The sequence below is a fragment of the Alligator mississippiensis genome, chromosome 1 (assembly GCF_030867095.1).
Source record: "Alligator mississippiensis isolate rAllMis1 chromosome 1, rAllMis1, whole genome shotgun sequence".
NCBI classification, from domain to species: domain Eukaryota; kingdom Metazoa; phylum Chordata; order Crocodylia; family Alligatoridae; genus Alligator; species Alligator mississippiensis.
The window spans coordinates 63896412-63922664 of record NC_081824.1 but is presented as its reverse complement, the minus strand read 5'-3'; the positions used below and the strand labels follow the sequence as shown (position 1 = coordinate 63922664).

The 26253-nt window shown below is 44.1% G+C and overlaps 2 protein-coding genes across 2 annotated transcripts in view; both read left to right on the top strand.

Moving 5' to 3' along the window:
• Positions 1 to 2864: 2864 nt before the first annotated feature.
• EEF1A1 (eukaryotic translation elongation factor 1 alpha 1) lies at positions 2865 to 7280 on the top strand. The gene is made up of 8 exons (XM_006269752.4): positions 2865 to 2965; positions 3504 to 3696; positions 4797 to 4976; positions 5065 to 5361; positions 5582 to 5732; positions 5981 to 6237; positions 6417 to 6651; positions 6878 to 7280. Exons 2-8 carry the CDS (start codon positions 3553 to 3555, stop codon positions 7000 to 7002), a joined length of 1389 nt encoding a protein of 462 aa, XP_006269814.1. The 5' UTR covers positions 2865 to 2965; positions 3504 to 3552; the 3' UTR covers positions 7003 to 7280.
• A 103-nt stretch (positions 7281 to 7383) lies between these two features.
• Positions 7384 to 26253, top strand: part of LOC109285525 (endogenous retrovirus group V member 1 Env polyprotein-like) — a 28769-nt gene continuing 9899 nt past the window's right edge. Inside the window, exon 1 of the mRNA XM_059731189.1 lies at positions 7384 to 10434. The gene's annotated coding sequence lies outside the window, so the exon portion shown is untranslated. The remainder of the gene's footprint in view (positions 10435 to 26253) is intronic.

The following is a 26253-nucleotide window of genomic DNA, read 5'->3' as shown; positions in this document are numbered from 1 at the left end:
CACTCAGAGCAACTGGCAGGGCAATAGGAGACATGGGAGAAGTCTGCAATGGAGAAGTGGAATCAAAATAGGCTGGAAAGGCTGGACGATCAGGGTATTCCTGTTACACCCTTTGCTTTTGTGCTGATATCCCATATGCCTCTTCAAGTGATCAAGAGACACTGTCTCTTGTGTTTTTTATGATACATAAGGAATGAATGAAAGAGATTCCTTAGAAGTAAAACCTTAAGTTGAGCTTTTAATACCATTTATAGAACTATTTATTTGTTTGAAAAACAGGTGATCCTTTTAATCTCTCCTCTCTCCCATTCTACACACCAAATTATACTAAAGCAATACCAATACATTCTCTGCTGTGGGTGCCTTTCCCAAACAAACTTTTATATAGAAACAGATGCCACCTACAAACTGAGATACTAAACAAATGCTTTGGGTGTAATTTCCAATGTTTTTATTAATATTTTGTAACTAGTTCCTGACACACTTCCCTGTAAGGTTACTGGTAGGCTTTCTGTCACGAAGCATCACTGTACAGTGTGTAAAGATTCTGTGTACTATATTCAAGGACTAGTGGGACTGACCTGGGTCGTAACTGTGGGGAAACTTTTTAAAGGAAGAAAAGATTGTGTCCAGGGCCTACTTGGTCCACCCGCTACCCATAGGTTTGTTAAGACAATTCTTTTATAGAAAGTACATGAGCAACAGCAACCACAGCATGAAGGAGGAGATTGCTAAATCAAACCAGTTAAGTTTGGAGATTTTAGATGCTGACACACTGAGTTATATGCACTGGCCGTACAAGTCACTGGTCACAAAATCAGTTCACATAACTATCGATGAACACACATGAATGTAGATTACCCAGTTTCACACACCTACATTTTCATAACTTGAGGCTTTATTCAAGTCTATACCAGACAGTCTCAGTCTTTTAGAAGTCCATACCGTACAGTCATATTGCCTAGTATCTAGAAAGTGCACTGAAAGTTTCTGTTGATGTAACCACGTAGTCCATGCCCTTTCATGGGTGGTTATACAAGGTTGGAGTTATACAGGTATGTTCTTCAGTGCACATTTTCCAGCAGGTGACGTTAATTTTCAGACTGTTGTACTACTGCGGGTGGAGTCTACATTTGGTTTATTTCTACATTGCCAGAAGTGAATCAGAGCCAAACGAGAAAATGCTAAGGAGGCATGAGCCATGTTAGAGCGGGCTGCTTTCCTGTTTCTCTTTCTTAGGCTCCTGATACACGTTACGTATATTAAGCAACTGACTAGTGCATCGCACAATAATTTTACATTGGCCACATGTGCAAAGTAAAACCTGTCACAAGTACAAAGTGATTATCACAGAACTGGTTAATTGTGCAATAAATCTAGACCAGCCACACATGCAAAGTAAAGATAAGCCATTAAAAATGACTGTCTGGCTAAAAGAAGAGGCAGCCAGCTACAAGCTTAGTGCTTGAAAATGCGTAACAACGCTATAGCTGGTTTCTGTCCAGCTTTGACTGTGGCAGGGCCCTCATTGTCTACAAAAATATGCTACTCCTTGAACTTCCTGGACCTTAAACGAAGGAGGCTGCACACGAGAGGAACAGGGGAAAACGCTGGCTGTGCCCCGGTCACTCAGTCAGCACCTGCTCTTTGCCAGTGTGGCCCAGACCTGTTTGTTGCACTTGGGGAACAGAAGCCTAGGCCCACCAAAAACTATAAGCCCCCCCCTTTAAAAGAAAGGCCACTGACAACTCAACACGACTGGTTTGGAGAAAAGACAAAAAAAAGGAAACAGAAAAGGATGTGAAATCACAAGTTCAAAACAAGGGATCAGAAGGGAACACCAAGCATAGCAGACTTGCCAGTGCCTGCTGCATGAAATGGGGTGCCTGTGGACACGGGCCAGTGAAACCGTGCCACAGGATGTGAGTGAAGACCACCCCACACTCACGTGAGTTTCCCAGGCCAGAGCCTGGCCTCATGCCTCCTTTGCTGTTAGACATGTTGCTGTCTTGGCCAGGGCCAGGAGGAGGTTGACCAATAGGTCCTGGGACATGGTGAGGCTGCAGGTGGCGACTGTGCACACGGAAAGGTGCAGCTCCAGCCTCCGCAGGACTTTCTGGGGTGAGAAGGGGTTGCAGCCTGGCGTGCTGGGGCGGGTGCGCACCGTCCGCCCCCCAGAAGAGCCATGAAGCATGTCTCCGTCCCTGGAGATGTTCACCAGTCGGCTGGACAGGCACCAGCCTGGAATTTAGGCCAGGTTTGCTCTGGCCTAAATGGTCCCGTGAGGCCCCTTCCAGCCCGGCCTTCCTACTATCTGCTGCCCGCCCCCAAAAGCAGGCACCAACTGATGTATCTCTGAGCGAAGGAACCGGTTTGGCTGCAAGTGAAGCACGCGGGGACCCAAGTCTGAGCCAAAAGAGGAAGTCTGCTCGGGGAGTCGGCCCCCACGGGGATCTCGCTTCCTCTCCCGAGGCGGCGGCGGCGGAGAAACGAGGGTGCCTCAGTCACCTCCGACCCAGCCACCGGCGAGGGCAGGTGGGAGGAGACGGGCCGCCTCAGCGCGGAGTAAGTGCCGCTCCCCGGGCTCCGAAGCGCGGCCCCGGGCGCCCCCTTGGGGACGCAGCGGAGGGGAGGGGGAATGGGGGATGGGCCGCGTGGCGGGGCCCCACCCGCGCAGGTGCTCTCCCGGCTGGGGGAGGGGCGCTCGGGCAGGGGCCGTCGTCAAAGTCCGGGCAGGGAGCGCCGACGTACGGCTCCGGGATATACCGCTGCTGACTTGAGGGAAGCAGCCCCGCCCCATCGCAGTTGGGCGGCGCTCCCTGCCGGCCCGGAGGGGGTGGGGAGGGGGAGCGAACGGAACGCTGGGAGCCGTGACGTATCCGTGGGCCCCGCCCCGCCAGCCTATATAAGGCCGGGCGCACACGCTGTCGGTCTTTTTCGCCACGGGTTTGCCGCCGTCTTGTAGGTAAGCCGCGGTGGCGCGGGCCAGGCCCGGGGCGGGCACAGTGGCAGGGGCGGGTGGGGCCCCGCGAGGGGGGGGCTCTGGTGGGGCCAGGGGCCGCGGTGCCGGGGAGGGGCGCGGGGGGCGCCACAAAATGGCGTCGGGTTCCTCGTGCCGGGGTGGGGGCGTAGCACGTGGCCGCCGCCCTTCCCCCCCGCCTCTTAGCGGGGTCTCAATTTTTCGCGGAGCGGGAGCGGGGCGGGGGGCGCGGGCCGGGGAAGATGGCGGCTCTTCCTGCCTGCAGGCAGCGCCACAAAATGGAGGGCGCGCGCGCGGCCCGGCCGGGCGGGACGAACCGCACAAAGGAACGGGGCGGCCCCGCCTTCCCGCGCCGCCCTGGCGCCGGGCCGCGGCCCCCTCCGGCCGGCGTGGGGGCGCTGTGGCCTGGCCGGGCCGCCGCCGCAAGGGTGGGTGGGTGGAGCCGCGGCCTTGCGTCAGCCGCTGCCCTCGTGGTCGCCGCCGCCCGGGCTCCGGGGTGACTCCAGCCTCTTCTGGCCCGCAGGTGCTGATTTTTCTGGGAGAAGGGAAAGCCTCACTCGCCAGCCGCCGCCATGGGCAAGGAGAAGACCCATATCAACATCGTTGTCATCGGCCACGTGGACTCGGGCAAGTCTACCACCACCGGGCACCTCATCTACAAGTGTGGCGGCATCGACAAGCGCACCATCGAGAAGTTTGAGAAGGAGGCTGCCGAGGTGCATCTGCGGGGGAGAGGGGAAGGGTGGTATGAGTGGGTATTTCCTGGAGTTGGGGGGTCTCTTTCATGTGCTTAGCAGAAAGCATTGTCTTGCCCAACTTAGAAAAAGTGCTGGTGAGGTGGCAACTGCTTGTCTATATGAGCCGGGAATCTTGTTCCAGGAGAATTCCAACCTCTGTTTTTAGCCTTGATGAACACCTTGATATTCTCTGCCCCCAAAATGCAGTTGCTTGCTGCAGTGTTGAAAAAGGCCGTGTCTACTCCTGGAGCCATAGGCTCCTAGAGAAGTCGAGCTGGGAGGGACCCCCAGAGGTTGTCCAGTGCATTGCTTTGTGCTTTCAAGCTACTAATACAAACAATAAGGTTGCAGCAGGGCAGTGTTGGGAAAGCCACCCTGCCTCCCCTCCTGTGCTCCCCCTGCTATAAATGGGGAACCAGGAGGAGCATGACTTGGCCCAACTTGTGTAGCTGGGAATTGTTCAGGCAGGCTGTATCAAATAGTTGATGAGTAACTGCTGTACTCCAAATTTACCTTTTTTAAAAGTGACTTATATGGGGCTTTGTCTTTAAAACTGAGTAATATTGGAGGATATTGCATTTGTTCCAAATTTATCATGCAATATCTTTTTTCTTTTTTTCTATTTGGACTATGCCTCAATAAGAATGACTCAGTAGGTGATGGCATTATGCTATCTGTGTAAATTCCAGAGGATAAACGCATACAGGCTAGCTGTGGGAAGGATTACAACGGTATGAAAACAAGCTTCCAGAGGACACTTGATCTGATGGACCTTGTGGAGCCAAGCTAACTTTAAAGATGTTAGTTGTAGTTAATGAGTTGTCCAGGGCTAAAGTGACATCAGGTTAAATAACAGAAGACAGATGGAATCTCTCACTAGTTGTGCCAAGTGTGTCTAGGCCAAAGCTGTGCTGGCAGCAGAAATCCCTAGTGCAGTAGAAGCCATCTGCCACTGTAGACTTTTTTTTTCCTGTCCCTTGGCTATCCTACAAATTGGGTTCCTTTTTAAAACTGCCACTTACAAAGTATAATGCAAGTATATCAATGACTCTTGTTTGTTTGCTTGTTTAATCTCCTAGATGGGCAAAGGTTCCTTCAAGTATGCCTGGGTTTTGGACAAACTGAAGGCTGAGCGTGAGCGTGGTATCACAATTGATATTTCCCTGTGGAAATTTGAAACCAGCAAGTACTATGTCACCATCATAGATGCTCCTGGACACAGAGATTTCATCAAGAACATGATCACTGGCACTTCCCAAGTACGTAAAATGAGAGAATTCTAGTGCACTTAGTTTTTTGTTCTTTATATGCATGTAAATAGAAACTTAATACTTCTCTTTTTCAAAGGCTGATTGTGCTGTCCTGATTGTTGCTGCTGGTGTTGGTGAGTTCGAAGCTGGTATCTCCAAGAACGGGCAGACCCGTGAGCATGCGCTTCTGGCATACACACTGGGTGTCAAACAGCTCATTGTTGGTGTTAACAAGATGGATTCCACTGAGCCACCTTACAGCCAAAAGAGATATGAGGAAATTGTCAAAGAAGTCAGTACTTACATTAAGAAAATTGGCTACAACCCAGACACAGTGGCTTTTGTGCCAATTTCTGGCTGGAACGGAGACAACATGTTGGAGCCCAGTGCTAATGTAAGTTGTTTGCTTATGGGGGGGGGGGTGTTCCCTCCTTTCTTTGAAGGGGACTATTGTGATACATTCTTCACCCTTTAGATGAATCTATGCACCTCAGTCATATTAGGCTTAGTTTTTAAACTGATAATTAAGTTACTTGGATGTGTTTTAGGATATTAGAAATGGATTTTTTAGGAAACGGGACAAATTTTAATGGTTGCATCTTATTTTGCCACAGATGCCCTGGTTTAAGGGATGGAAGGTCACCCGTAAGGATGGCAATGCCAGTGGCACTACCCTGCTTGAAGCTTTGGATTGCATTCTGCCACCAACTCGTCCAACTGACAAGCCCCTGCGTCTGCCTCTTCAAGATGTGTACAAAATTGGCGGTAAGGTGTTTTTGTGTGTGGGGGAGGGGAATAGGTTGTACCTTCTCCTGTATCTAATTTGTTGGTGACATTCCATTCCATAAGTTTAAAAAAAAGTGGTAGTAATTTCCCTTTTAGTGAGAGACTGTAACAAACCGGTGTGAAGTAATCCTAGTCTGTTTGTGTAAAGAACTACTTACTCCTGACTTTTTTTTTTTAAAATTGATTTTAAAGCAAGTTTTCTGTCGTGCTTTTTTTTTTTTTTTTAGGTATTGGTACAGTTCCAGTCGGTCGTGTGGAGACTGGTATTCTTAAGCCAGGCATGGTGGTCACATTTGCCCCCGTCAATGTTACAACTGAAGTAAAATCTGTTGAGATGCACCACGAAGCTTTGAGTGAAGCTCTTCCTGGTGATAACGTTGGCTTCAATGTTAAGAACGTGTCTGTAAAAGATGTCCGCCGTGGTAATGTTGCTGGTGATAGCAAGAACGACCCCCCAATGGAAGCTGCTGGTTTCACTGCGCAGGTAGGTACTCTTACTCAGTTTGCTTTGTGCTCATGTATCTAGTAGACTCAAACATGCATGCACTCCAAGTCCTTTTGTAAATACTAAAGCATACATACAGACCAATTATAGAATGAGTACTTTTTCTAAAGGTGTCTTTCCAGCATGATTTATGGGGTAAGTTGCACTCTGTCTTGCAGGTCATTATTCTGAACCACCCTGGCCAAATTAGTGCTGGTTATGCCCCTGTGCTGGATTGTCACACTGCTCATATTGCTTGCAAGTTTGCTGAGCTGAAGGAAAAGATTGATCGCCGTTCTGGTAAGAAGCTGGAAGATGGTCCCAAATTTCTGAAATCTGGAGATGCTGCCATTGTTGATATGATCCCAGGCAAACCCATGTGTGTTGAAAGCTTCTCTGACTATCCTCCTCTAGGTAAGTCATTTTTTAAGGAATATTGGGGGGGGGTGACAACTGAGTCTTATACCAGTAATAGCCATCATTTAACTTTTAAGACTTGCTAGAAAATGGTACTGAATTTTGCCATTAGTGGTGGTCAAACTTCAGTGTGCATATTTACTGAAATTCATTTGAACAGTTCCTCAGTGTTGTACCTGTCTGCTTGTTTGAAAGGTCATAATACATTGATTTCTGTTTCTAGGTCGTTTTGCTGTGCGTGACATGAGACAGACTGTTGCTGTTGGTGTCATTAAGGCAGTTGACAAGAAGGCTGCTGGAGCTGGCAAGGTCACAAAGTCTGCCCAGAAGGCCCAGAAAGCTAAATGAAAATTCTGTACATCAGCTGCCACTTCAATCTTAATCAGTGGTGGAAGAAGGGTCTCAGAACTGCTTGTCTCAATTGGCCATTTAAGTTTAATAGTAAAAGACTGGTTAATGATTACAATGCATCGTAAAAGCTTCAGAAGGAAAGGAATGTTTGTGGACCATTTGTTTCGTGGCAGTTTTTAAGTTATTAGTTTTTAAATCAGTAAATTTTTTTAAATGGAAAAACTTGACCAAAAATCTGTCACAATTTGAGACCATTAAACAAAGTTTCATTCTAAGTCTGTGTGTGTGTTGGATTGATCTTGACACTTTATAAGAGAACTAATCTGGGGTGAAAGGTAATGAGTTCTGCTGTACTTAAATGAACTGTAAAAGAAACGTTCAAAATTCTGCTGAATGTCCTCAGTGAAATGGACTGTGACTGAATTTTTTCCAACTATTTTTTTTTTTCCTGAACCTGCAAAGTCCATCGCCCTTTCAGCACACGTTTGCTGAAGCTGCTGGAAAATGCTATAGCACTGCATTTTGCAGAGGGTTTGGTAAACCCTAGGGAATAGCTGTAAAGAAAGTAACAAATGGCACCATTTCAGAGGTTAAACTGGTTTCTGTGCCAAATGTACAATTGGATTACCATAGTCATCTTGAACATGTAAGGTATCTAGTTTGTTTTGCAGTTTATCTATAACTTTAAGATGGTGTGGAAAAATAACAAGCATACACTTAGTTATGTCACTTGCAGTAATTTCAGCATTTGTTACATGACCAGCACAGTGCTAGAAACCATAAAATTTTGCCAAAGTCAAGCTGCATATAGGGTTAGAGGTTTAGAATGATTTAAAATGGACTAATTTGGGATCAATTGGCAATACTTCTCTTTTTAAGATGCCCTCATGATGGTAATTTTTAAATTAACAAAATTTGGAAAACAGGCTCAGAAGGAAAGTCATGTAATTTTCCTTTTCAGTCTTTTCAATTTAGCCTCACTTAAACTTTTTTTAAATCCCTTGGAGAATGGTAGCTTTGAGTTTTGTGTACACAATTTGAAGGATTTGTAAAGTATTCTGAAACTGGAATATAAGTCCTGAATATTGTTAGAATAGACTAGTGAATTCAGAGCATAAAAGGCATTCTAAAATAGTTTTTATTTTAACTGTTACAACACCACTTTACATTTAAAAATGAATAACTGGCTGGCAGACAATACTGCCAGCAAGCATTTAAGTTTTCTGAGGAACTACTCTTGAACTTGGTTGTGTGGTATGGTGGTGTTTTGTGTTCTTTTTTTGGGAGGGGGGGGGGTTTTTTTTTTTTTATTAGATGTTAGGAATAAATGGATAACTCTTGAAGTGAAGTCAAATTTACAACTGCTGACACCAAACCTGAAATTTTAAGATGGCCTGAGTTTGGCTTCACTAGGGTATAGAAATTTGGTGTTGTCAAAACCCATATGGTTATAAGGATGTAGTGTGGTGACACTTTTTTTTTTTTTCTTTCTCCCCCCCCCCCCCCCCCCCCAAAAAAAACCAAACAAACCCCAAAAAACAAAAAAACAACAAACCCAAACAAACAAAACACTACAGCGTTTGGTACTTGCTGGTAGCAGGTTATTTCCTACAGCAAAAGTTAAGGCGAATCAATGCAGCTAAAGCTTTTCAGTGCCCAAGTAGATAAAGAATAGCATAATGGTTATCCCTTAAAATGTTAGCAGATTACACTTGTACAAAGATGGAAAGTTTTTTTGCAACCTTTCCACTAGCTAACTTACTGTACTCAGTAGTGGGGAATCTAGTATAAGTAATTTCTACAGTTATCATGCACATGTCCATTCACTTTTTTTCTCTTCCTTCCTGAAATGACTAGAAAGCCAAACAGTTGTATTTAAGGCTTATTGGTACCCCCCTCAGGCAACTATTTTAATTCTCTCAAAGGCCACACAGAAATAATAAGTTGCATGTTTGGCCAGGGGAAGGATTCATTTAATCCAGGATTTAAAAAAGAAAAGAAAAAAGAAACTAATTCTCTGACATACACTATGACTTGGGTTTCTAGGTCATTGTGCCAGTCTAGGACAATTTTGACAGTAACACCAATTTCAGATGGCCTATGGGGGGGGGGACCCATAAACTTTTGAGATCTTGTAACAAGTTCATATCGAACTTGGCAAAAAAAAAAAAATACACTTTATGCAATATTTTCCTTGATCATTTATACTTGTAAGTTGGTCATTAAAGAACATCCATCCTGGTCTTCAAGCAAAAAGGCTGGGATGAAAAACCCAAATAAATATTAAGGCACAGATTCAAGTGTCATCAGTTACCTTTTTGCATGCTCGAAGCTGCTGTTTCCCTGGAGTTGACTTTTCCTCAGTTTCCACCACTTTGAGACACCTTCTAAATTTTGGGGACAAACCGAGTATTTGCCGTAGGGCAATTCTGAAAACTGCTCACAGGAAGGAATTGAGGCAAATCAGAACTGCTCCAGCACAGTAAGATTGATATATATAACATTTAACTTGCAGCCCATCTACTAGTCTTGGACAGCTGTAGCTGGTGATGAAAGAATCAAGTGGCTGGAAGGAGGCTAGCTTTGAAGCAGTTTAAAAAGCCTGAAAACAGGCAAATCCTAGTGCAAAAGTGCTAATGTAGTATGAGGGCTATGAAGATTTCTGGGAGCCTAGCTGTCAGACTACAGTCAAGGGATGTGTGATCTGAGGTGCTTAAGTCTGAAAAGAAATCTCAAGGTTTGTGTGTATGTTGTCTTAAAGATATTAAAGATTTGAAAATAACTGTGCCTATGTCACTAAATATTGCCTCTTAAATTCTTTACTTTTGACAGTGAAAATAGGTCAATCTTGCTTTCCAGCTTTTATGCAGTAATACAATGCTGTTGGGATTCCTTTTTAATCTTTGAACATATGGAAAATTCTTTCTATTAGATTTTTTGTAAGCAAAATTCTGAGAAATTTAGTTAACCTTTAAATAAAATTTTATAGTTGAGAACATCATCTGCCTTCTGACTGCTTATTTCCCAAGACAGATGACATGACTGAGAGGTAGTTAGCAGTGTTACACTTCATGGCAATCAAGATATCGCTAGTGCTAATATCTCATATCCAAAAGATCTTGTTATGTTTGAGGGGATATTTTTATTATTCTGCATTTTGAAAACACAAACCACTGAAGTGTTTTTCAGTTATTACCACTTTATTGAGTGTGTGTGTGTGTGTGTGTAGTACTTGATTAGTTTCCTATTGGATAGTCAAAATAAGTAACCACCCTGCACTAAAGGAGGGGGTACATACTAGATTTTTTTTTTTTTTACTTTAAACATTTTATTGGATGTACAAATTTTATCCACACCAGTGGTTTTCAACTTTTTTTTATTTGCAGACCCTTTGGAAATTTCAAATGGAGTTTTGGACCACTTTGAATTGTAAGTACAGGTATTCACATACTTTTGATTGATCATAGTCATCTTTCACAAACCCTTTTAAATGTAGTTTGTGAACTCAGGGGTTCATGGACCACAGGTTGAAAACCACTGATTTACACACATACTTCATTTGAGTCCTGCAAGGTGTGTCAGTAAATATTGTAAAAACCACTCATGAGTATGTCCTAAGAGTTTTTGTTCAGATGAGGAAAACAAACCAATATAGTCATAATGGGATAAACCACCTTGCTACAACCTTTTTGAAACGGGTCCCATATAAATCCATATGTTGGAATACAAGGTAACTTGTAGAGAGGAGGGGGAAAAGTAATTTACAGGCTTTGTGGTAGAAGAGTTACAGAGCAGCCAAACCAAGTGTAAAATAGAGAAGTAGATAATTGGCTAGCCTCTAAAATTGAACCAACCTTCTAACTTGATTTGCTGTTTGCTGCCCATATAAATGTGTGATTAGCTACAGACATTAAATGAGGAAAGTAATCACTTTTTAGTTGCAACAAAGGGAAAACTGGTAAGGTAATTGGTTAGTTCTTTTCATAGAGAGAAAATAGAAGTAAATAATCCTTAAATCCAAGTAAGGTAATGCCATGAAGTAGGAGCAAGAGTTTAGAAGGTGATTTTATGTAAGGAACTTCACTCTTCTCTGCTATTGCTAAATTTGTTGATAAATACACATTTATTGATTTATATATTCTGTATGCTAGATAAAGACTTGGTATTAATTTGGTGACAAAAGGGATGACTCTCTTGTTGCCCAGTTTACATTTCAAATGAGATAAAATGGCTTCCTTTGAAAGAAAATGTGCTTCCCCCTCTTTTTGAAGCGTTCAAGTGGTTTTCCTTTAATGCCACAACCACTATAATCATTACAATGTCATGCAAAAAAAGAAGCTGTTAGCTAATGAATTCTGAGTCATTCTTGTGCCTGGATTCTATGCTACCTTTAAAGTTTTTAATACATTACAACCTTCACCCTTTTCAGGGAAAAGTTAGGACAATGGGATCTGTTTTCAGGTATCTAAATTACATAATTCATAGGAAAAAAAAATGCATGCTTTCCCTAGAAGTATGAAAACCCTTCCTAAAGCAGAGCAGAACATATACACCAATATCATACCTTTATTCGGTTTTGGAGAGGCAAGATAGCTGGATATGGTATAAGGAAAGCCACTGGAAAGGGACAGAGTGAAGAGTAGGCTAACTAACAAAAGCACTCAGTTTCTCAACACTAGGCCCTCCTGTATTGGAGTTAGGTATTTCCAGTGCTACACTGCAGCCAAATAAAGTGGCAGTGGGAGTGCAAATTAAAAAATAAAGAATAGAGGATGTTACTGGAAAATGTGCTAAAATGACGAGCATTATCACTGCATACAACATTTTGTCCAGTTAGAAGTGTTGATAATATAAGCTTGGGCTGATGAGAGGCTTTTTCACATACTCGTAAAGACTAGGCAGGTCAGGGTGGTGCTGAAGAGAGCAACTAATTCAGAAAAATATAAGTTTTGTAGGTGACACCTTACTGAACCACACTGCCCCACCCTCTAAAAGCTGTTGGAAAAAAATAGGTTGCTGAGATAATGGAAGCAGTAACCTATGGGGGGAGAGCTGCAAGCTTTTCTTTAGTCTGGTTAATAATAGTAAATCCATAGTATTTCAATGGGAAGGAAATTGTGTCATCCTTTTTTAGTAACTTGAACCCCATCTAAATCTGGCAGTACATATGGGACCATTAACAGGTTTCCTACTTACGAGACAATCTGAGTCAGATACAGACAATCCCTTCGCTTACAGATCATTTCTGCTTTACTTCTAGGTCACTAAATTGTTCTGAGTAATTGGCTAAAATCAGGCTCTCTGAGAGGGGTGTCCATAGAGGCTGCCCAGAGTACAAAATTATTAAGTTAGATCTCTGAAACAAATTAAGCAGAAGAACACAAGTATTCTTAGTAGCAAAGATACCTTGATGAGCAACCTGTTCTAGAGGACTTTGTTGTCCATCACAATGAGAGGAAAGCACAAAGTGTGTGGAAATGTACCTGCAACATGGCACTCTACACAAGAATCCTTTACTGTGTTAGGTAGATGGCGTTCCCAGATGAAGAGGGCATGCAGATAGCACCATGTGACTATGTCCAGATGATGGTCGAGGAACCTCTTCAGCTTTGCAGAGGATAAGACAAGCCTTTTTCTGCATGTCTACAGAAGAGAGATGTGGAGATTCCCTTATGAGGAGAAAAGTAAAATGGAGGGACTGAAAGTGAAAACTGAAGGAAACAAGGTTCTTTGGGTGAATGATATCTTTTATTAGACCAACTTAAATAGTTGGAAAACAATTATTAAGCAAGCTTTCAGGTTCAAAAACCCTTTGTCAGGCTAAGCAAGTTTCAGCAGTTGGTGTGTGCTCTTCCTGGATGGAATGATGGCTAAAGTAAAGAAGCCAGCGGCTGGGCTGGTCTGCATACAGGACAGGTAGTCAGTGAAAATGTAGATTGAGGAGTCAATGGGTGAGCCACAGGCTGGGGGCGGGGGTGGGGAGAGAAAGGGGATGAATAGTGAAGAGATACCTGGGGAGTCAGCTGTCAGGTAGGTTATAATGTGTCATAAATTCAATGCCTATATTTACTCCATGATTTTTAGTATCCAGGAGGTTGATGAAGTGGAGTTCATAGGCTCGTCTCTGGGAAGTGTTTTGTAAGATCCCTTTGAGGATCAGGACTGAGAGATTGGAGAGAGAGTGGTTTTCTTGTGAGAAATGTGCCCGCCCCCCTCTGGTAATTGGGTATTTCTGGCTTTGGTAGATTTCCAGTGTGTGTTCATTCTGGTGCGCAGTTGTTGTTTGGTCTCTCCTATGTATTTTCCGTCAGGGCATTTAGTGCATTGGATGAGATATATTAAATTTCTGGAGATGCAGCTGTAAGATCTGGGAATGCTGATGGCTCTGTTGTGGGGTGTAGTAATAGTGGGGGTGGTGGAGATGTGTTGGCAGGTTTTGCATTTCTTGTCATGGCACGGCCTGGATCCTTTTGGGGTGTTCTGGACCTGAGGAAGTTTGTTTTCGGTCTAATAAAAGATATCAGATTCACCCAAAGAACCTTGTCTGCCTATGTCCTTAGACCAACACGGCTACAACCTACACCCCTAAAACTGACGGATAGCATTTCTCAGATCTCACTGAATTTTTAAATTAATATGTGCCAGGGCCCAAAGACACCACTTGGATTTTTGAGTCAGGTCTGTTTATTACAGGCCCTATAATCCCTTTTACAGATATAGTAAAAGGGATTATAAAAAATTGTAAAAATGGTTAGGTATTTAAATAGATTTTCTCTCTTTGACGTTAGCCCACCACAAAGTATTCATAGAGAGCAATTATATCCTCTCATAACCTGTGTTTTGCTAACCAAAAACAAGCCAACTTCTAGTTTTCTCTTGTATGATAAGCTGTCCCTCCCTTGTCATCCCTTCCCTGCACCTGTTCTAATATAAGTTCATCTTTCTTGAATGTGGGTGACCAACATTTTCACACTGTGGTGCAAATGAGGTCTTGCCAGTGCTTTGTACAATGGCATTAATATTTTTTTTATCTTTACTGGGAAAAGGAGCTGATGCATCCTAGGATTGAATTAACTTTTTTTCAGTCTCATCAGAATGATAGCTCATATTCACTCTGTAATTACCACTCTGTGGTGAAAACAATTTGGGATGTTTTCTTCCTCAGACATTTCCAGTTATGACCTCCCAGTTAATAGAAATTGTTGTTAGTCCCCCAGTGGGTAAGAACACTCCCATGTTTTGTACCAAAGTTATTAGTGAAGATTTTTTTTTTTTTTTTTACTAAACATGAATATGTCTAAGTTTAATCCTTGAACTCGGCTGAAAACCTCCAGCCGAATACTTTTTCTTTCAAAACTATGCATTGTCATCTTACCCACATTACAATGCTTGTGGCTAATCATTTCCCATGTCACTATATCAGATATCTTCCCAAAATCTGGACAGAGGAGTTCTACTGACTTTATCTTGTCTAGAAAATCTGTCTTGTTAAAAAAAGAGAGAGCGAGCGAGCGAGCAGGTTAGTCTGGTACAGTCTAACAATGAAAATGCTGTGTTCTGTCTTATCCCATTTTCCACTTACTGCCTTAACTTCTGTTATTATTTCTTGCAAAAAATTGTTGTGAAACTTAACATGATATTGCAGTTAGATTAATATGCCTTTGGGCTCTGGAACAATTATTACCTTACTCTTAAATATAAATACTACGTTTGCTAATTATATGATATCATTCCCACCACGACAGATTTAGTAAAATACTTGCTTCTAGACCTGTGTTAGTTCTTTCAGCATTTTAGGGTGGCATTCTGGCTCTGATTTGAGCTCCTTGAGTTTGGCTTCCACTTTGGTTGCAGTAAATAGCTATTTTCATACACTCATTCTCATTGACCCCCATGTCTTTGTGCCCCTGCAAAGTCAACATAATTAAATGCTTCTGGATGTGTCTACATATGTGATTAATGTGCATGTATAAACTCCAGAGCAATATGCTCTGGTTTTTGTTCCTGGGCACATCATTTGAATGAGAGCCTGGGAGCAAAAAACTCTGGAGCATAATGATCTGGAGTTTATTTGTGTGTAGTATGTAGTGAGCCTGGTCAGAGTAGTCCAGGGCTGCTCTTACTGAGGTCCATGTGCTGCGGAGAGGCTGGCTGAGATAAAAGGGTGCTTCAGCATAGGGACTGCTTGCTGGCTAGCTCTGCACTGAAGCACCCTGTGCCACAGGGCTGGCAAGTTTGTTAGTTTTGTGCGCCCTAATAGGTGCTCAAGTTTAGACACCAAGATGTTTACTGTGCAGTTAATTAGTCAACTGTATAGTCAGCTTTTCATATAGATGCGCCTGCTGAAACTAAGGTTATTGTTTTATACTCAAAAAATGAGTGAAAGCTAAGAACTGGCATTTTTCAAGGCCCTGAATCTAAAAAGGTTGGGAACCATTGGCTTAGACAAACACTTGTCTGGGATTGTTTAGATGGTGATGCAGCCTGGAAAAGATTTTTTTTGTTTTGTTTTAATATTCTTTGCAAAGTATAACTCAGCTTGACTTTTGGCTGTTCTTACTTTAGCTCTATATCACTTGATCTCTCAGTCTTGGGTTTCTTTGGTATTTCTTTCTTTGGTATTTCTTTCACCAATTTCTTTCAGCTACTTTTTTTAAAATATATTTTTTGTAGATGCTCTGCTTATTTCCAGGGAGATGCACTGGTACACATGTACTTCCTTTTATCCCTGGCCCACCCAAAGTTTAAAATCAGCTGCCTGGCAGGGGCATCAGCATTTCTAGTCAGGCGGTGCTGAGGGAGTCACTTGGCTTCATGGCTCATTATAATCTACCTGATCCCTTGTAAACTCTTCATTCCAGGTGTTAACAACCCTCTCTTCTTTTTAATGGTCTTGATCTTCCACCAAACAAGCTATCCTTTGTTTTGCAATTCTGCTGTCTTTTAGCTGCTCCTAGTAACAAAGCTCCTATTTTACAGGCCTGCAGATTGTTTTTAACTCATTCCAATGAAATTATATTTCTTTTTGCTTCAATCTTAAACTTAATAATACATCCCTGGGCCCTTAGCATATTACTAAAACTTCTAGTTTATTTTTAACTGGAGAAAAACGTGTTATTTTATGTGTGATGATGCAGTTCACCATCTGCAACCACCTTTTCAAAATTCTAAATCTGCTCATGCTTATTTCTAATATCCTTCTTAAGGTGGTTATTTATGCAGATAGATCTCAAGGCCCTGTCTTCAAGTTTTTTTTTTCTTGCTTGGGACATGCTCCTAATAATATGAGCTCCTTTGACTTGAATAAAATCTAAGATTCTTCCACATGCAAGTCCCAAAATCTTCAGTCCAGTTGACTTCACTAACTAGTTCCCTTAAGTTTTAATCTTTTCTTTTTTCTCCTTTAGCACCTAGAAAAGGATGACAAATGAGGTCGATAACTCCATGCTTTCACCATATAGGGGGCAGAAGAGCCAAAGAAAAAGACTACTATATTGATATGTGATACCAGTTGGATGTATTCCAAAACCAGTCATCATAGGGCCCCAAAGTATTTTCTGAATTACCTTCTCGCAAACATTCCTGACCTTGGGCACCCTTACATTAAAAACTAAAGCAGAGATTTGTTACTCAATATCCCTGACTTTCTGTTCTTTCATTTAAAAAAAATATTTATACAAAATCTTTTGATTGTCTCTATGATCTGGAAACTTTACAATTGAAAGACTACTTTATTAAAAAGTTTCTCAGTGGATTAAATCCTGAGACGATTCAGTGTTTATAAAACATTACAAGAATTCATAAATATCAAGAAATAAAAAAAAAAACCAACTGACATGTTTTTGACAGGTGAGTGTTCTCTTTAGGAAAGTATATTTCAAATGCTGAGTAAGAACTTGAACATACTGGGCTTGATGATATAGTAACGCAGTTTTCAGTGCCTCCCAGTGGTAGTCACAAACCTCTGTGAAACAGAAACTTGATTGCAGCCAGTAGAGCGATGGATACAGACAGCTGCAACCTGGCAGCCAGAACGCATTCCCTTGGCTGTGTGATACAACCTGAAATGATGAGAAACTTGGAAACACTGGTTATCACTCAGGGCAGGTTAACTCACAAAGGCATGTGGCTGGGACAAAAGGTGATTCCTCAGTCTTTTATAGCAAGCAAACAAAAAGTTTTCACTTTCACACATGAAATCAAATACGCAAGACTGTTGGAACTGCACTTTTAGGACTGATAAGACTTCAAGTTGAAGAAAGAAACCAGAAACCAGGGAAGACTTATTGACAGACCCTGCCAAAAAAGACATAGGCTCTCAAAGGGGCTTAGGCACCTGAATATTCACGCAGTCTGTTTGGTGCAAAAATCCAGAAATAACATTCTGAAAACTGATTTGTTGTCATCTACGGTGGAGGCACCTACATGCCATATGCACTTTAATTCCTGGCTTAGAGTTCCCCACATGGCCAGCATTGTACTGCTTCACTTGCCCACACCTGTATCACATTGCACAGTCTGCCCCACTTGGCACCTACTTCATGCCTAAGGCTGAGAGATGGCCAGAAACTGGACATTCCTCCACCTAATTTCCCTGGGGCTTGAGCTGGTAGATGTTCTCAGAGCCTTCCTAATGTAAGCTGGCAGGATCAGGCTCCTCACAGTGGCTGGCAGCTGCTTTCTTCTAATGTGTAGACAGGTAAACTACAGACAGCAAGCCAGATCCCCCAGCAAAGAGATTTTATTTAGCCTGCCAAGCACACCAAAAATGAAATTTTGTCAGGGCGGTTCCGATTTCACTGTTACTACATTTTGCAGGAAAATGCACCATCTAGTGGTAAAATATTTAACAACTGCCTCTGCACAGAGCTGTGTTACTTTGTCCCACTTTGTGAAAAGCTGCTGACCCCTATTCTAAAGCACTAGAAATGCTGCTGATGCACTACACCCTCTTTACATAATGGTCTCTAATCGGTAGGCAGACAAGGTTCCTTGGGTGAATTTGATATCTTTTATTAGACCAACCCAAATGGTTGGAGAATAGTTATTAAGCAAGCTTTCGGGTTCAAAAGCCCTTCGTCGGGCTAAGGAAGCTTCAGCAGTTGGTGTGTGCTCTTCCTGGATGGAATGAAAAGTAAACAAGCCAGGGACTAGGCTGGGGAGTCCATTGCCAGGCAGATTGTAATGTATCAAATATCCAATGTCTATGTTTAGTCCCTGATCTCTAGTATCCAGGAGGTTGATGAAATGGAGCTCATAGGCTCGTCTCTGGGAAGTGTTGTGTAAGTTTCCCTTGAGGATCGGGACTGAGAGATTGAATGAAGTGATGAAGTGTATAAGCTCAGTAATATCTTTGGGTCTGTATACTGGGTTGTAATCTTGTTCCTGTAGATATGTAAGGCAGGCTTGGATGCCATCCTGGTGTGGGATGTTGGTATATAGGCTGGTAACGTCCATGGTGGCTAGGAGTGTGTTGCTGGGAAGGTGGTCTATTTGGGTTGGTCTAATAAAAGATATCAAATTCACCCAAGGAACCTTGTCTGCCTATGTCCTTCGACCAACACGGCTACAACCTAAACCCCTGCAACATGGAAGATATCGAATTCAGCCGTCTGAAATGGAAACTGTACAACATGAAAAAGAAAGAAGCCAGACTCAACAGCGACATATATTTTCTAAGCCTTTGCAAGAAACACAACTTCATTCCCCGAGGACTAAACATCTACAATCCCCTGACTACTACACACAACACCGAATATGCTGCACAGCTATGCAGAAGAACTTCAGAGAAAATTAGAAATCACCTACTTCACCTACTCTACTCCAAAAGAGACCAACTCAGGAAGGAAATCGTCATACACTACAACAACTTAAAAGATAGAAATCCATGAATGTTCCCTGACAATATACAGTGGATACAAAGAGACTACGAAAAACTTTCTACAGCATTCATCCTACATAAAAAGAAGAAATGGAACAAATTACTCCAAGAACAAGCTCCCCAGCCACAAAAACAACCATCAGAGGAATAACACCAACACCTTACGACCTTCCAACCTCAGACTTGATGAAACTGCAATATTTCCACGACCAAACTGAACCCACTCCCAATACCAACTCATCCTCTGACAACATTCAGGAAAGGATCAATGCCAAAAAGCCCCAAAAACCATCAGATTGGACACCTCGCAGTGGACGAAACCCTAACCTTGACCGCTACATTGACTACTTCAGGGAAAGAATGAACAATGAAATAATCAGCAAGACACGCCACCACAACAACCTCTCTCTACCAGAGAAAAAGGCCATAGAATCTCTAAGATCTAACCACCAAACAGTAATAAAACCAGCAGATAAAGGAGGAGCCATAGTCCTCTTAAACCATGAGGATTACATAAAGGAAGCCAAGAGACAGCTCTCTGACACCACCTACTACAAAGAACTACAAGAAGATCCTACTCCCCTTTTCACCAAAAAACTCAACAATACCATCAAATCATTTCCATTGAGATTACAAGAAAAACTACAGACCTTGATCCCCCTGCTACCTAACCTGGGGACTTTTTTACATGCTCCCTAAAATCCACAAACAAGAGAACCCTGGCAGACCTATCATAGCCAACCATGGGACCCTAACTGAGGAAATACCAGGTTTTGTTGAATCCATCCTAAAACCGCTTGTCACCCACAGAGCAAGTTTTGTCCAAGACACCACAGACTTGCTATGGAAACTTAAAAACATAGACCACCTTCCCAGCAACATACTCCTAGCCACCATGGACGTTACCAGCCTATACACCAACATCCCACACCAGGATGGCATCCAAGCCTGCCTTACATATCTACAGGAACAAGATTACAACCCAGTATACAGACCCAAAGATATTACTGAGCTTATACACTTCATCCTCACACACAACAATTTCACTTCTAATAATCAACACTTCCTCCAGATGATGGGAACAGCTATGGGCACTAAAATGGCCCCACAGTATGCCAACTTTTTTTATGAGCCACCTGGAAGAAGACTTCCTCAAGAACTGCACCATCAAACCCTTACTATACCTAAGATACATTGATGACATCTTCATCATTTGGAGTGAGAACCTCCAATCTCTGATTGAGTTCCACCAGAAATTCAACAATCACCATCCCTCCATCCAACTTTCTTTAGAATACTCCAGCACCAACTTCCCCTTTTTAGACACAATGATCAGTATCCAGAAGGGTAAAATACAGACCACAGTAGACAAGAAACCCACAGACCAACATACATATCTGCACAGAACCAGCAATCACCCGAAACGCACCAAAAAAGCTGTGATATACAGCCAAGCCCTCAGATACCACCGCATCTGTACTGAAGAGAACACCCGGGATTGCCACCTCACCAATCTTAAAAAGGCTTTCACCCAGCAAGGACACTCCTGCAGAGAGGTAGATCGCACGTTTGAAAGAGCCACCTGGATACCACGTGAAGAACTGCTGCAGTACAGAAGAAAACCCCCCACAAATCGCACACCGCTGGTTATGACATATCACCCATCCCTTGAACCTGTATGGAAAATCCTCAAAAAATTGCAACCCATATTAGAAAGAGACCCTATTCTTAAAAAGATCTTCCCAGAGCCACCCATCCTAGCCTTCAGACAAGCACCGAACCTCGCCAACCTCATCACCAGAAGCAAACTTCCTCAAGCCCAGAACACACCAGAAGGATCCAGACCGTGCCAGGACAAGAAATGCAAAACCTGCCAACACATCTCCACCACCCCCACTATTACTACACCCCACAACAGAGCCAGCAGCATCCCAGGATCTTATAGCTGCACCTCCAGAAATGTGATATACCTCATCCAATGCACCAAATGCCCTGATGGAAGATATGTAGGAGAGACCAGACAACAACTGCGCACCAGAATGAATGCACACCGGAAATCCATCAAAGACAGAAATACCCAATTACCGGTGGGGGCACATTTCTCACAGGAGGGCCACTCTCTCTCCAATCTCTCAGTCCTGATCCTCAAGGGAAACTTACACAACACTTCCCAGAGACAAGCCTATGAGCTCCATTTCATCAACCTCCTGGATACCAGAGATCAGGGACTAAACATAGACATTGGATATTTGATACATTACAATCTGCCTGGCAATGGACTCCCCAGCCTAGTCCCTGGCTTGTTTACTTTTCATTCCATCCAGGAAGAGCACGCACCAACTGCTGAAGCTTCCTTAGCCCGACGAAGGGTTTTTGAACCCGAAAGCTTGCTTAATAACTATTCTCCAACCATTTGCGTTGGTCTAATAAAAGATATCAAATTCACCCAGGGAACCTTGTCTGCCTATGTCCTTCGACCAACACGGCTACAACCTAAACCCCTCTAATCGGTAGAGCATTTACTCAAGAAATGGCAAACCCCAATTTAATTTACAGTTCTGCTTAGCTGCCACAAACCCACGTTTTCCACATCCCCTTAACTACTAGCTGGCAAGTTGGTGTCTGTGCATTATAGCTGTGACCAGGTTCAGTGGGGCAGAGACTGCAGAAAAGGGAGCTTGAATCTATGGCCTAGCGTTAGGAGTTCCCCCTGAGAAGCCTGAACTGCCCCTAGGACAGTTTCTGTGTTCTGTAGCGCGCAGGAAAATGGATACCATACAAAATTAGTCTTGAGACCAGTACCAGATCCCTGGTTAAAGAAAGCTCAGGTTGGTTTCTGTACATGTTTACCAAGAGAAGTTACCATTTCTCTCCAGCTAGTCCTGCTCCTAATGGTTAGGCTGGGAAGTGGGAGAGGGGCAAGAGCCAGTAAATGACTCCTGCCTTCCACTTTCTGGTGAGCTCTAACCACTAGGTGGGGAGCACCATCTCCATGTGTATGTATGAATAAAACTGCTTGAGGCTGCTATGCTCTATGCTCTGGTCCTTGGTTTCAGAAAAGCAGACTTCGGCTCACTCAGGCAATTCATGGGCAGGATCCCCTGGGAAGCCAGACTATGGAGGAGAGGAGTGCAAGAGAGCTGGCTGTACTTGAAAGAAGTCTTACTGAGAGTGCAGGAACAAACCATACCAATGAGCAGGAAGACTAGCAAATATGGCAAAAGACCAGCAGGGAACTCTTCAGTCAACTAAATCACAAAAGGAAGCTTCTAAGAAGTGGAAACTTGGACAAATAACTAGGGAAGAATATAAAAGTGTTGCTTGTACTTGCAGGGATGAAATCAGGAAGGTCAAAGCACAGTGAGAGTTGCAGCTAGCAAGGGATGTGAAGGGTAACAAGAAGGGTTTCTACAAGTATGTCAGTAGCAAGAGGAGGATCAGAAAAGTGTGGGTCCCTTACTAAATGGGGGAGGCAACCTTGTGACAGAGGATACAGAAAAGGCTGAAGTGCTCAATGCCTTTTTTGCCTCAGTCTTCACAGGCAAGATCAGCTCTGCACTACTGCACCAGGCAGCACAGTTTGGGGAGGAGGTGAGCAGCCTTCAGTGATGAAAGAACAGGTTAGGGACTATGTAGAAAAGCTGGACATGTACACGTCCATGGGGCTGGATGGGATGAACCCAAGGGTGCTGAGGGAGTTGGCTGATGTGATTGCAGAGTCATTGGCCAGCCTCTTTGAAAAGTCATGGCTATCAGAAGAGGTCCAAGATGATTGGAAAAGGGAAAACATATTGCCCATGTTTAAGAAAGGAAAAAAGGAGGATCCAGGGAACTACAGACCAGTCAGCTTCACCTCATTCCCTGGCAAAATCATGGAGCAGATTCTCAAGGAATCCATTTCTAAACACTTGGAGGAGAAAAAGGTGATTAGGAACAGTCAGCATGGATTTACCAAGTGATGTCTGAGCAACCTGATTGTCTTCTCTGATGAGATGACTGGCTGTATGGCTGCAGGGAGACCAGTGGATGTTGTGTACATTTATTTTAGCAGGACTTTTGATATGGTCTCCCACAACATTCTTGCAGGCAAGCTAAGGAGGAGGTACAGGCTGGATGAATGGGTTGTAAAGTGGATAGAAAACTGGCTGGAGCATTGGGCTCAGAGAGTAGTAATAAATGGGTTGATGTCTAGTGGACAGCCGGTATCAAATGGAGTGCCCCAGATATCAGAAAAGATATCAGATTTCCCCAAAGAAGCTTGTCTGCCTAATATTCAGTTTAGGCATTTGGGTGATGGCTCTTCTAACTGGGAACCTGTGTGTCTGTGAGTGCTCGGAGCAAGCTGTATCCAAGCATGAAACACCAGCAGGCACATTTTAATTGGTCTCTTCAGCATTTATGTTTATTACTATTCAATTATAGTTTATCCTTTATTATTGGCTATTAATTAGCCACATAGTAGTATAGTGGCTGGTACCAAGCAGCTCTTCTGTTTTGAGAAATAGAACCACATGGTTATGAGGGTAGAAGGGAGGTATAGGCAAAGATTAAAAAGAAAAATCATCCAAACAGGAGATAACCACAAAGGGAGCTCCTTTCCCTACTTTTTCTTTTTCAGCAAGGTCACCCCTTAGCCTTGGCTCCCATAAATCCTGCAAATCCCTTCTACGCAAAGATCCCAGGAACTCCTGATTTTATTATTTATAGTGCAGGTAGCGAGCACTGAACTGTGTTTCCAGTCTGAGAAGAAACAGTGCAATAGTCAACAGGACGGCTCCTAGTCTGTATCAGAGCTGTTTCTATCCTATTTAGAACCGGAGTTTTGACCAGTAGTTTACTCTGCATATTGCTCTGTCAAGTGCAGCAGGAATAGCAGTAGAGCTAGGTAATACCACCTGATTAGGTGGCATGAAAAAGAAAGGACCAGGCCCAAAAGCCGAAATTCATCTCTGCTTTAGGCTGGTAAATAGCACTTACATAGCTGATGTTAGGCACTTAAGTGGCTTTTTGTATGCCACTTTCACAGATTTAAGAACCTACATCCCTTTGTGCAACTTTCTTTCTCCTTCTGAGCGTGCCCAGAAGAAACCTGCACCTGCCACTTGCACTCTGTTGGAAGGGCAGGCAGAGATGCATCTTAGGCCCCTCTACACAAGCAGGTAAAGGAACAATTGGATCTAACATACGATCCACACAATTGTGCCTTCTGCCATGCCACATGTACATGGCAGGAGGCACGATTGTGGGATTGTACATTAGATCCAATTGTGCCTTATTGCCAGCACAGAGGGAGCCAGGACTGAGAGTCCCTGTGCCTGATGGGGCTCTCAGTCTCAGCTGTGCTTCATGCGCATGCTATCAGTTGGGGGGACACTTGATCCTAGCTGTGTGTATGGCACAGCCAGGACTGAGAGCCCCATCAGGTGCTTGATCCCAGCTGCACACATAGGCCTGGGGGTTTCACACACCATCAACCCAGACAGGCTTGGGTTCTGGTCCCTCCTGTCTTCACCACCCACGGTGTTAAAATAGCTGGACAGCAGTGAGGTGTAACTACTGCTCCAATGTGGGCAGAGGCTGGGGACAGGATCTAACCCAGGGGGCCAGTTTCAAAAGTAGTGATTGGTAGTGTACTGGGCAATACCTAGCCTGTGGCCTACTGGTAAGGGCAGTCAGGTTTTAAGTGTGAGAAACATTTAAAACCGCTCTGGATAAGGGGACCAAAGGTTGCAGGATAGTGGGTCTTCTAATTCCTGGGCAAGTATCTAACCCCTCGGGTAAAAGAAGGACTACGGTTTGAGGTGTACATATCAGTTGGGCCTGGCTCTGGTGCGAGACACACAGATATAAGCCTGTTGCACACCCCATGAGCACAGGACCCCACTAGAGCCTCCGACAGACCCCGACCCTGACCCCCAGTGTGGAGCCAGGAGGTAAGTGGGGCCCACGGTGGGTGGGCACTAGTCAGTGGTGGGCGGCAGGTGAGCGGAACTGAGGAGGGTCATGCCCCGCCCCCCTGGCTCCCACAACCCAGCCCCCCAGGGAGCCATGTGACCAGCGCTGTGCAAACGGGTGTGCTCTGGGCCCACCTGGTGCATGAGTTAGCACAGGAGTTTGTGTGGAAGGGTGTGTAAAAGGGCACGAGGCTCTGGGCAGTGAGCCTGCAAGCTCAGGTACTCAGTAATACTACTCAGTAGTAGCTTAGACTACACCATAAAATGGTGGGGACATGCTGCACCCCAAAATTTCCTGCCTCCCTCCCTGCTGGAGTGCCCCCACTCATACCACTGAGGCCTCCACCCAGATGGAGCCCATGGTTCCAGCCTCCAACCAGACAGCCTATGGCTCCAGGCTATGGGGGCTCATAGCCTCTGGGCTTGGCACGACTGCCAGCATCTGAGAATGGGAGCAAGGGCACTCCCATTTGTTGGGTATGTTCCTTGGTGGGCTCTCCAGAGTGCCAGATGAGGGAGCTCCAGGCAGAGGTGAACAGGCTTCGCACCATCAGGGCCCACAAGCAGGCCCTACACCTGGAGAACAGAGGGAAGAGCTCAGAAGCCCATCAACAGGATGAAGGACAGTGATGAGACTGGCCTGGAGTACCATCCTGGAGATGCCTGCAAGATGGTCGTCTTCAGCCCCAAGTTGTACACCAGGATTACTTCTCCCTTGGAACTGCGAAACAGGTATGCACTTCTCTCAGCGTTAGTAGAGTCAACAGCTCTAGTACCAGTCCTGGAATAAAGAAGGCAACCAGCTCCTCCAAAGAAGAGACACAAGGTAGTCATGGTGTGTGACTGCCTTCTGAGGGGGACTGAAGGAGCAATCTGCTGCCCTGACCCATGAGGTCAGCTGCCTCCCAGGAGCCCACAATCAGGATGGGGCTGAAAGAATCCCCAAACTTGTCTGGCCCTCTGACCACTACCCCATGCTCCTCATCCATATGGGCATGAATGACATGTCATAAGAGACTACCGGATTCTGGGGGCTGAACTCAAGGGGTTGGGGGTGCAAATGGTTTTCTCCTCAATCCTCCTGGTTGCAGGTCACGGGTAGAGGAGGGATAGATGCATCAAAGAAGTAAACAGAAGATTCCAGTGATGGTGGTACCATGAAGGCTTTGGCTTCTTCAACCATGGCATGCACCTCAGGGATTGTGGCCTGTTGGGAAGGGATGGCATCCACCTCATGCCAAAGAGGAAGAAGTTTTTCTCAGCTAGAATGGTGGACTTCTTTAACCTCTTTAAACTGAGATCGCCATGGGATGGGCCATCTACTACTAACACACACCCGAGAAATGGCAACCTTGAAACCAGCATCCCAGGGTACAATAGGAAGCTTTCTACGACACTAACCAATGGACAGGT